The following is a 12,437-nucleotide window of genomic DNA, read 5'->3' on the forward strand; positions in this document are numbered from 1 at the left end:
CCAAATTTGAAACCAAGCATGATTTGGTTAACCATGGGCTAACATGACAGAAATATGGTTAGAAAGCTTTTTGTGTGTTCAACAAAGTATATCAGTAAATAGTGGTACATCATTATTAAGAAACTACCTGTAATTTTCACCATGAAGGTCACTGAATCATCAACTGCATCACAGATGTATTCAGCAGAGTCTTGGACTGTAGCCTTGGGGATAATGAGCCTCCTGTGGACTCCTTCGGTCTCCAGGATAAGATCTTCCGTCTCCTCTAATTCCAGCCCATCCTGGTACCAGCACACATCTGCATTGGGTCGAGAGACCTCGCAGCTCAGAACCACACACTCTTCTGTGAGGAATTCTAACTCCATGGGGGACTGGCTGGGGGAAACGATCTGGACTGCAGGTTCTGAAAAACAGTCAACAAAAGACTAAAAAATAGTGTTCATGGGAAAAAAGATAGTGTCTGACTTTTCTATACAGATTCCTGTGTAGTGTGAGCTGATGTCAGTCCAATATATCCAATACATATTTTCTTGTACAATATCAGTGATCGAACAAGTGAATCATAGAATACAGTTGAGTACAGAAAATGAAGTCTTAGGTCTTTGTAATCTAAAAACCAAAGTCACCTCTAACACTGCATTGGGTGTAGATTTTGAGGAGTTTCCATATCATTGAAAATGTGAACACCATATAAAATAGTTTATGAAATATTAGCAGTAGAAAAAACAGTGGAAGATTTACAAAAACAGCTCCCCTTATAGGGATGCTTAAAAAGATTGCATAAATAACCTACTGTTGTACCATGTTTTATTCAGGATTCTCCTTTAATTACCCTTTTCACATTGATGTTTGTAATGCACAATGTAGTTATAGTATTTACAATGTAACAGGTTTGCTCACCAGTCACTGTAACCTGATAGAAAATGGAGTCGTCTGCTGTGTCACAAACGTACTCCCCAGAATTTTCAGGGCGTCCGTGGAGGATAATTAGTCTCCTGTGAGGTCCCTCAGATTCCAGGATGACATCGTCACTTTCCAAGAGCTCCTGGCCATCCTTGTACCAGTGCACAGCTGCATTGGAGCGGGACAGTTCACAGCTCAAAACAATTTGTTCGGAAACCTGGTGCTCCAGATGGACGTCCTCCCTTGGATGTACTACAGTCACAGGTGGCTCTGAGACACAAAAAAGTCCAAGTTAATGGAAACAGTCAAAATTACATTTTCAAGTTGCCCTTGTGGAGTCATGTTGTCCAACAAGACAGCTCAAGTTTAATTTTTACCTCGAATGTTCACGTTGAAAATCACTGCATCGTCTACTGCGTGGCAGGTGTAAACCCCAGAGTCTGAGAGTTTCGATGATTGGATAACCAGTCGCTTCATTGTGTTGTCAGATTGAACAGTAATGCCATCGCTTGGTTGGATTTCAATTCCATCCTTGTACCAGCGCACAGGAGCATCGGGGCGAGACACCTCACAGTACAGTACCACAGGAGAGGACTCAACAATGCTTTTGTAGAGGTCGGCTTCAGGAAGTGGATTAAATTTCACAGGAGAAGCTGCAGGACAAATGATGAGTTTTGTTTCAAAAATATTTACCATGGAAAATATCACTGAAACAACTTGGTACACCTGGACTGCTGGTCAGAGTTGGTCAGAGTTTTTTCAGCTGGTTGGGAGACTAGGTGCCTGTTTAAACTGGTCCAAGAAAAAAAATAGGTCAGTACTCTGAAGTTCAAAAGTCAACTGTTGTCTATATTTCTAAATGCATTCTTTTTGCTGTAAACCTTGTCTGAGATTATTTATACCGGCTGGATGCCCAGTAAGAGGACAGTAAATATTGTTTCCAATTTCCACATTTTAACAGGTCACCAGCTCACCCGAAGTGTTGAGCAAGCCATAAAAGCACATGAGTACCACAGTGCATTATGGAGCCACTGACTTGCTCAAAGAGGATCAATCCAACACACCAGGGTTTTAAGCAGTGCTATAAAGATATAGGCTAGCACAGTGACAAATGTTAAATACTGAGGGACACAAAGCAGTGAAAATAATAATCATTATTTCTCCCTGCAATCAAGATACTTGTTATAGCTTATATCGAACCATCATAGGCTCATTAAGATATTCGTCCAATTTTTAAGGACTCCCAGGGAAGACAGACTTGTCTTACAAACACACATTTAATTGATGTAAAAGAAATTGGTTCAACAAAAACACAAAATACATATACAACAATAAGCGATATATGCAGTTTTTAGGCAAGCATGGGTATTAAATCAGAAATGGAGATTATTCACAAACTTGTAAGATTTGTTAGTAGCCTCAAGAAGATTTAAAGGGATTAACTTATTACACTTGATTCAGCTCTAAACACTACATATCACCTTCAATGTCCACGTTAAACTTGATGACATCATCAACAGCGTCACAGCTATACAGCCCAGAGTGGGAGACCTCTGCTGATTGGATGACCAGCCTCCTTGTGCTTCCCTCTGATTGGGTGTCAAAGCCCTCCTGTGGGTGGAGCTCCATTCCATCCTTGTACCAGCGTACCCGAGTATTGGGGTTTGACAGTTCACAGCACAGCTCAATGGGGCTGCCCAATTCAAAGCTTTTGTTGCGGTCAGTCTCTGACAGGGCTACAAACTTCACTGGTGGAGCTACAGGTGTTATTTTGGTATAGAATGGGAATAACCATGGTAAATAGATACGCTTTACAAGTCACATTACATACTTTGTGGGGTTCTGTGGTCACACAGCACCATTATGTGGCAAAAATGGCCGGTGGAGGTGCAGTACACCCTGCTATTGTCAACAGGGATTGAGGAGCACTCTAGTATGCAGTGGGAGGGTGAATCATGGGAGACAATTCTTTGGTGTTATTCACATCTGCAATCTGATGGGGGGGGGGGGGTATTTTTCTATTAGTGAGTAACCACTACCATTCAGCAGGTTCATCATCGTGGGAGAATGCCCATTTGTTAAGCTCGTTCTGGTTGGCTGTTTTGCTGGGAGCAATCTAAATAAAGTACCTGTGGTACAGAAATGGAACTTATGCCTTCAAGTGTGTTGCACCTCAAATATTCTACAATAGTTACTCTTTCGGTGCAACACTTTACCTTAGTCTTACTAATCCCAGCTTGCTAACGGAAGTCCTCATTACAAATTGCACTGGGTGGCTCCTGCTGATATTGTATATTCTGAATTCAACAATGACATTTTAATACATCCAAAGAACTGTTGGGCTGTGTTAACTATGCTGTGGTTCTTAATTACAAAATGTGCTACAGTAGTCGACTCAAGAAGAATTAAAAGAATTCAATTGCTCTGGATTCAACTTAAAACTGTGATTCACCTTCAACGTCCACATTGAATTTGATGACATCATCAACAGCATCACAACAATACACCCCAGAGTGGGAGACCTCTGCTGATTGGATGACCAGCTGCCTTTTAGTGCCCTCTGATTGGATGTCAAACCCATCCTGTGGGTGGAGCTCCATTCCATCCTTGTACCAGCAGACCTGAGTATTGGGGTTTGACAGTTCACAGCACAGCTCAATGGGGCTGCCCAATTCAATGCTTTTGTGACGGTCCATCTCTGACAGGGCTGCAAACTTCACAGGTGGAGCTACAGGAGTTTTAAGTAATCATTTAAAGATGTGTGTTACTATTTCTGTATTAACACAATTGGAAACAGTTTCAACATAAAGATAATGAGACACAATTTTAACAATAAGATATTACTTTTAATCTCATAAAGGTATTGTTTCACATATGGTAATTTAATTAGTGAATAACTGGGCTTGTGTTTTCAATGTGAGTTATATAGTATTGGAAATTCTAGATTGGAGATTCTATATTGAACAGTTCTGGATTTAAATAAGAATGGTCTGCGGTGTGTTATACACAGAACTCTTTTGATAGACTCAAACTGTTACATAAAATCTACTATTCACAAACTAACGAGTAGATCATGATCTAATCTCTAAAATACTATATCACCTTCAACATCCACGTTAAATTTGAAGACATCATCAACAGCGTCACAGCTATACAGCCCAGAGTGGGAGACCTCTGCTGATTGGATGACCAGCTGCCTCTTAGTGCCCTCTGATTGGATGTCAAACCCATCCTGTGAGTTGAGCTCCATTCCATCCTTGTACCAGCAGACCTGAGTATTGGGGTTTGACAGTTCACAGCACAGCTCAATGGGGCTGCCCGATTCAATGCTTTTGTGGCAGTCCATCAACGAAAGTGCTGCAAACTTCACCCGTGGAGCTACAGGTGGTTTAAATAATCTTTTTTAGATGTGTGCTACTGTTTCTGTATTTGATTCAACTAGAACTAGTTTCAACATACAACAGAAAATGCAACAAAATACAACAGTATAGACAACAATAAGACATAATCAAGGCCAGTGATTCAGCATGAGCAATTACAAATACTACACAAATTGAAAGGGATTAGTTTGTTGTAGACTACGTTCACTCACCTTCAACTTCCACGTTAAATTTGATGACATCATCAATGGCGTCACACCTGTACTCCCCAGAATGAGAGAAATCTGCTGATTGGATGATCAGCCTCCTCATGGTGCCTTCTGATTGGACGTGAATTCCTTCTTGTGTATGTAACTCTACCCCATCCTTGTACCAATGGACCTGCGCGTTGGCGTCTGACAGTTCACAGTACAGGACAACAGGGCTGCCTGCTTCAATTTTTTTGTTGCGGTCCATCTCTGGTAGAGACTCAAACTTCACCGGTGGAGCTACAAGTTGAGGAATTAATTTTTTTGTGAATTGCCTAGCATTTACCACTGTTAAAATACATTTTTTTCAGCCACAATTTTGAATTAAGATGTGCAGGACATTTGAGTTTAATTTTAGTAATTCACATAACAAATTGATCACTTTGAATGACGTAGGATCTGTGTACAAATCTTTAGTGAGTTATATAGGCGATAAACAATTAACATTTTTTGATTACTACAGTTATTCCATGCATGAGGATGCCGAATAATCATTGTAAGTAAATTCAGCTCCATATACTTCAGACATTTAATTAGAAATATAATTTATATACTGTGTAAGAGAGTGAATGAATCCTGGCCAACAATCTCCCTCCCGACCTGTGAGAGTGCTGTATAAAAGGAACAGTGTGCCCCGTACTGGATGGTTTGGCAGTTCATTCCAGGGACAGTCAGAAGGGGACGGAGTTGCAATACCAGACATTATCGCCTTAATACAGTAAGCGATGTGTCAGTCATGTATTGGAGGATACGTGATTGCACTAGCTTTCGAAGGGGGCATGACTAAAGGTATTTTAGGGGATGTGATGAAGTGATCTATTCCTTTGTTATGGTTACTGCAAGGACTTGTAATGGACACCTCATTTATAGCCCCAGGTGAGGTAGAAGATGATTTTGGACCCTGTATAGAGGCCCCTAGTACTCAGAACATTCCGATGGAGGAAGAGTTACTTCCAAATCAGAAAAGAAATCTTTGAGGAGTTCAAGGATGTTTTTCCTAACCTTGTTGAATATTACATTATCACTCCCCCAGGTACCACAGTTCGAGAGAGACCTTACCGGATCCTGGAAAGTCAACGAAGTGGCATTACCAAAGAGGTGTGGGCAATGCTCAAACTTGGGGTGATTGAGTCTTCCAGGAGTGAGTGGTGGAGTCCGATTGTGATAGTTGCCAAAAAGGACTGCACCAACCGCTTCTGCGTTGACTTCCATAAGGTAAACACTATTGCCAAGTTCGATGCCTACCCCATGCCTCGGGTCGATGAGCTTTTCGAAAGACTGGGAACGGCAAGGTTCATCTCAAATTTGGAACTGACGAAGGGATACTGCCAGATCCCCTTAACCTGCAGATCATGAGAGAAAACTAAATTTTCTACCCCTGATGGTCTGTTTAATTTCATAACCATGCTGTTTGGGCTACATGGTGTGCCTGCTGCCTTTCAGAGACTAATGGACTAGGTCTTAGGCCCACATTGTGAGTATGCAGCAGTGTATATTGACGATGTGGTTATTTACAGCTCCACCTGGTGAGAGCATCTGGCTAGGCTCACGGTCGTCCTGCAGTCTCTGAGCATACCCCGGCTGACAGCCAACTTGGATAAATGTGCATTTTACAAAGTAGAAACACATAATTTGGGGATTTATTATTGGACATGAGCAGATGAAACCCATCGCCACCAAAGTCCAGGCTTTGATGGACTTGGCAATACCAAAAGCCAAGTCCTAGATGAGGTCTCTCTTGGGGTTGGCCGGTTATTACCGATGATTTATCCCAGAGTATGCCACAGTGGTCAACCCTCTAGTAAACCTCACTAAAAAGTGTGCACCAAATTCAATTAAATGGACAGGAGAATGTCAGGGGACATTTGATACCATTAAGCAAAGACTTTATCCAGCCCCTACCCTTATCACATCAGATTTTGTTAAGGAATTCATCCTCCACACCAACACTTCGGATATTGGTCTGGGGGCAGTCTTGTTCCAGCAGGTCGATGGAGTAGAACACCCCATCCTCTACATAAGTAAAAAAAAAAAAGCTCCCTCAGGAGCTTAACTACTCCCTCATTGAGAAGGAATGTCTGTCCATTAAATAAGCCACTTATGCTACTACCTATTGGGACATTCATTTAATCTCCATACAGACCACACCCCACTCAGATGGTTAAGCACGATGAAGGACAGCAACACCCGAATAACTTGGTGGTATCTGGTGCTGAAACCTTCATGTATTTTATGACAAACCGTGAAGGGAAAGATCACCAAAACGCAGATTACTTTTTCCAGGAGGGGGGTGTAATGGGGAAAGTAGAATCAGCCGAGTATTCTTTTGGCTCCACTCTGAGCAGTGGGATATGTGACAGAGAGCTAATTAATCCTTTGAGAGCACTGTATAACCGGAACAGTGTGCCCCGTACTGAATGGTTTGGCAGTTCATTTCAGGGTCAATTGGAAGCTGGCTATCCAGGAAGGGGACGAAGTCACAATGACAGAAAGTCATTGTCTTAATACGGTAAGCGATGTGTCAGATGAATTGAAGGATACATGATTGCATTAGCTATCGAAGGGGGAGTGACTGAGGGTATTTCAGGGGATGTGATGAAGTTATGATCTGCTCCTTTGTTATGGTTACCACAAGGACCTGTAAAGGAGACTGAGTGTAAATGTACCGTGAGTGTTTCTTGTTTTGTTTGTTTGTAGTTATTTGTTATTGTTAGACGGCTAACGCTAACCGAGAGCTGTCGCTACAAGCCATCACTAAACCTGGACTACACAGCACCACTGTTTCAAGATCATTGTCTTGAACCACACCTGCAAAAAGAGCACTCACTGTCTGGAGAAGTGACCGTGTCTGTGTTGTTATTATTCCAGGACTGAAACCCTTGTTTTGCACAGAGTGATACACACGGATATGTAGAGCCAGTGCTTATTGTTTAGCTGTTGTTGACACGCAACCCTGCTGTACAATTGGGAGATGTCTTGTGTCTGTCATTTCCAGAGCACTGCACCATCACTGCACCTGCGCACTGCAAACCACTTGTTCTCAATACACAGTAACTAACTTTTTTCTCCTGTTTATCTACCTCAGATTTTAATAATATCTTAATTGTAATTGCTCAAGTATGAAATAAAAAATAAACTCATTGATAAATAATAAGGTACCATACTTTACCACTAGAATATTCATGGTTTCCAAATACAGTTAAAGGTTGAAATTTATAACATTATTTTCAAGATTTGATTTTTGATCGGCACTCAGATGTAACTTTGACTGAAGTTAGTCACGTAATCACAGTGAAAGACTTAAAACTAGCATGCTGGTAACTCACGTTGCACATAGAGCATCGCCGAGTCCCTTACTCCATAGGCAATGAAGGTGATTTCAGACCTGTTATCAGATGGATTTGTAGCTTTCAGATGCAATGAATGCTCTGTCCGGGAACGGTGTATGGTGTACCTATCATCCTCCTGGATTTGGGAGCCATTTAAAAACCAGGTCCCGTTCACCAGGGTGGACAGCTCGATGGAAAACTCAGCATCTTTGCCTTCAGACACCAGAACATCCTGAAGAGGAGTTTTTATCCGAGCCACTGGCACTATGGAGAGGGAATTGAATAGAGTATGTGTGTATCCCATACAGTGTAATTATATGGTTGTTAATTAAGCTGCAAACACTGGGTATTGTTTTTAGCATTATACTACTACTTACTCATAACTGACACACATTATTTAAATGACTGAGCTTTTCAGGACCTAGAGCACCTAGCTGTTAGTTAGCTGGTTGTAATATTTATTATGAATTAGAAGAAAAGAGGGAGCAATTTCATTGGCTAACAAATGTTCCAGCCTGTGCAAATATGTCACCATACCAGCATAGCTCAGGACTTTCAGAACCACACTGCGTGGTTCACTTGACAACAAATTCCTTTTGGTACGGGTGAGGGGTGAGATCCAAAATGTGCATGCCTATTTAACAGCAAGGTGAAGCATGCACATATTGGACCAAATTTGAACATCCTGTCATGTGTTATTGCTTTCTCAGAGTTTGATGCAAGAGTATTTATGGTAGTTTAATTCGTTTCACAGACAACAATAACTCTGACAGGAAAATCATCACTGTTCCATGCATGTTTTAGGAGTGGCATTAAACCTAGATGTTTATAATGGGTTTAACTGATAATGGTGCACATCTGTCCTGTGTAACTTAGTACCTTAGTACTGTTTTGTTTGGATATAGCTCGCTCACTACAAGCATTGAGTGTTTGTTATGAATATTGCTAATTCCTTTTAGATGTCATAATCCGCTATAGTCAATCCACTTCTATCCACCTCCTACTTCTTTTAAGTATTTGTTTTCTGGGACATTTGCCAGTCCTTAAACATGTGTGTAATCATATACATTTCAAATTAATCACAGACATATCAAACCTTGCCTACCTATTGTTCTTAACAAAAGAGATTGCACCTTGTCCTTATTAACTCCTAGCAAAGAGAGTTTGCTCACCTAGGTGGACGACTGATGAGAACTCCACGTGGCCACTCCTGCCGTACTTATTGACACTGCAAATGCGGAACCGGTAGTCTGCCTCAGAGGGCACGCTGTCGCCCAGGATCTCCACCGCACTGGCTAGGTCTGTGGTCAGACACTGCAACCATTCCTGGGATCCCACTTCCTGCCTCTCCAGCACGTACCCTGTGGGGGGGTTCTTGCGTGAATCGTGTGCCGGGACCCAGGACAGCAACACTGAGTTTGAACGCTCCGTGTTCATCTGCACACCCACTGGGCAACTGGGTGGAGACTGCCGGACCGCTAAAGAGATGAACAAGTGGACTTTTAAAGACAGGTATTTTTAAGATGAATTTCCCCACATTACTTTTTGAGTACTTTAGTTTTAACACTTAGGAACCTTTAAATCATAGACACATCTATATACTCACAACTTCACAAATTAGCTGTCTGATTTAACTGGTTATCAAGAACATGAGCTGGTTATGTCTTTACTCACAGATTCAATCGTTTCATTACCTACAGTACAAAGAACCATCAGGTTTGCTGTTTATACAACTTGAAAATGAAACAGATTTAATAAAACAGAACCTTTTCTGCTTAAACTTCAGCGATTACTTTGACAATACTGTACTACTTAACACAATATACACTGTATGTGATCCTGTCTGCCATGACAAAAGTCTAGTAATAGTTGAGTTATTTTTCTATGGGACATTGTTTAAGAATCACCCTTTATATACATCATAAAATTGAACAGTATCAAATTGATCTCCTTACCCTTGACACGGAGCTGAGAAGAAGTCTTGGATCTTCCCACTACAAAAGTCACAATCCCTGAGTCTTGAGGTGTTGCATTGACAAAGACGAGGATGTGGGTTTTGCCAAAGGATTTAAGGATAGTTTGGTGTGTCTCTCGAAGCTCTAGTCCATCTTTGTACCAATGAATGTCCATCTCTTCCTCCTCAACCTCCACGCAGAAAGCGGCATTCTCCCCTTCTAATAAATCCACCTTCCGTGGAAGCTTGCGCACAATTGTACCTAAAGATATGTACAAAAACAACCTCATCTTTAATCTGCTTTTAAGCTTCATGTTGGCAGAATGAGACATAGCGATTACAAAAGGCTGTTGGTAGATTCCCAAGAACTATATCTCCCAGTATCTTTTTGCAATCGCTGTGCCTCCAAATAATTGTGTCAGATTGTAGCAACCAAGAATCAAAACTGCAAACTAAAGATCCACAAGTGTGGGCAGTGGCGGAATAGTCTGTATAAAGAAGGGGAAAAGTATAATGCAAGTTATCTACATTTAATTATGATCCTATTGCACTTCCTTGGTGCATATTGTAATGCAAATTCATATTTCTGGAGTATGGTCAAAATCTATACACACAATGTGCATTGTAAGTCAACAAGTATCATTCATCATAATTGTTTCGTAAAAAACACCATCACAGTAAGTAGGCAGATCGCTACACAATATGTGCAGAATGTTAAAATCAAGAAAGGGCCACATGTTGCACAACCCAGTGGATATGTGGCATGCTTACCTTTGACAGACACCTCAGCAATACTCCTCCCTCCATCTGCCATCTCACAGAGATAGATTCCATCATCATCTGCCCCAATATCTCGGATGGTGAGTCGGCGCACTGTACCACACTGCTCAATGCCATACTTTGCTCCTGGCTGCAGTCGCCGATCTTCCAGATACCAGGTGGTAGGAATGGTGTCCTCAGAGACCTCGCACTCCAGCACAGCCAGCTCTCGCTCACGCACCTCCACGTCATTCAGGGGCTGCTTGAACCGCACTGCCGGCTCTGGGGTCAAAGACGGAAAGAATGATATGTCAATGTCTGACTACAGTATAGCTAATGCATAGAGAACAAACATTAAATCAATAATTATTCTCATACCTAATGCTTGAAACTGAAACTGCAATGTAATTAATTTAATTGTCTGGCACTTTTGTGATATTTTGGAGGTTACCGGTAATGACACAGTAATTATTTGGATAGTTGATGCTGCCAATGTTTTTAACGCATTGCTATATTTCCCTATAGGGTCTTTTCCTACAGAGCACTGTCTCTAATTTGCATCTGACAGGTGGACTACCGACATGAAAGTGGACAAATAAGATAGAGGGCTGATCATTAAAAATGCTAAAAAGGTCTGGAGCAGAGACCCAGGCCTTTGCTCTGCTTGTGGTTTTGCCATGACTAAGAATACCTCATTGGGCCTCCTGTTTTAATTTTGGAAGTGCATGTCGGATCAGGTGCCACTCTCCACAGATATGTTACACAAATAAAATAGTAAATGCATGGGAACATGGGTAAAGCTACTCTCCTAATGCAGGATCTCTGAGGTCCAAGGGATGCTTAGAATGTTAGTAAAAATGTAATGACTGAGGAGCATTCCTCCACTGGTGGGAGTAAAGGAAGAGTGGAAGTAGGGGTTAACATTGCTGACAGGGAAAAACACCTACTGCAAAACCAAAGAACGATTGCCTTATCCCCTGTCCCCTGCCTGGACTGCTTCTAATCCAGCAGCCATATTACAGATGACATGATTCAGGCACTAAATTTAGCAATGTTGCAGTTTGCCAGTTAATGCTCTGGGATAAACTACCTGTCACAGACTGAGACCCTGCCTGTTATGTGATACAAGTCTTTAAAAGTGGTTAGCTAACATTTACAATACAAAGCACCCTGTGGGGTGTAGAAATGAATGTAGAAATGAATCTGTGCTGCAGTTGCATCACTGTAGACAGAGTGACAGTCGTTACTTCTACCAATTTAGAATAAAGGGATATAAAGATGTGAGATAAAAATACTGTCACAATCGCTATTCTGATTATTGGAAAGACATTCTCAAAACAGTTCTGGTCACTCAACCATCTCTACATGATCTGTTGATTAGATTATGAGAAATAAACAGCATGTTGAAAAAAATCCTGTTCTGCTTCTTGAAGAAGCAAAACATATTGTAAATGAAGGCAGGTCTTTTAAAATTTGAGATGAACAAAGGAGTGTCATGCTTGTAGCACTTTTTAACTATGTATATTTATAAGAGTGTCAGGGCTACACACAAATCAAGTTGAGATTGTATTTCTTTTGCTTTGTTAGATCTGTCATACAAAGAGCGCCGGAGAAACACTCTCAATTTACAATATGGTACAATACAATTGGCTTTTATATTGCGCCTTTCACAACAGTTATCACAAGGCACTGTACAATCAATACTTGATTGCATGTAGCCACCAAACACTATAGACATATTATAACTCATTATATCTAAATACAAAACAGACAAAAACATGATATTAATGTACTGAATCTGTTTTTATAGAACCTGTTGCAGTATAAACATTTAGAATGCTTTTAGTGTTGACATTCTGAGTGA

At 41.1% G+C, this 12,437-nt stretch overlaps 1 protein-coding gene across 3 annotated transcripts in view; it reads right to left on the minus strand.

The window, feature by feature from the left end:
- Nucleotides 1–12,437, minus strand: part of LOC121322070 (obscurin-like protein 1) — a 51,096-nt gene that overhangs the window by 27,083 nt on the left and 11,576 nt on the right. For 2 of the 3 annotated variants that reach the window (XM_041261566.1, XM_041261565.1), the window contains exons 3-13: nt 10,586–10,855; nt 9,816–10,076; nt 9,033–9,338; nt 7,858–8,124; nt 4,496–4,771; nt 4,006–4,281; nt 3,356–3,631; nt 2,385–2,660; nt 1,281–1,556; nt 901–1,173; nt 128–403 (exon numbers count right to left, since the gene is read on the minus strand). In XM_041261566.1, coding sequence (XP_041117500.1) covers nt 128–403; nt 901–1,173; nt 1,281–1,556; nt 2,385–2,660; nt 3,356–3,631; nt 4,006–4,281; nt 4,496–4,771; nt 7,858–8,124; nt 9,033–9,338; nt 9,816–10,076; nt 10,586–10,855 — 3,033 coding nt within the window. The remainder of the gene's footprint in view (nt 1–127; nt 404–900; nt 1,174–1,280; nt 1,557–2,384; nt 2,661–3,355; nt 3,632–4,005; nt 4,282–4,495; nt 4,772–7,857; nt 8,125–9,032; nt 9,339–9,815; nt 10,077–10,585; nt 10,856–12,437) is intronic. The other variant, XM_041261567.1, reaches the window with a different exon arrangement.

This window comes from Polyodon spathula, chromosome 10 (assembly GCF_017654505.1).
Source record: "Polyodon spathula isolate WHYD16114869_AA chromosome 10, ASM1765450v1, whole genome shotgun sequence".
In the NCBI taxonomy this organism is placed as follows: Eukaryota; Metazoa; Chordata; class Actinopteri; order Acipenseriformes; family Polyodontidae; genus Polyodon; species Polyodon spathula.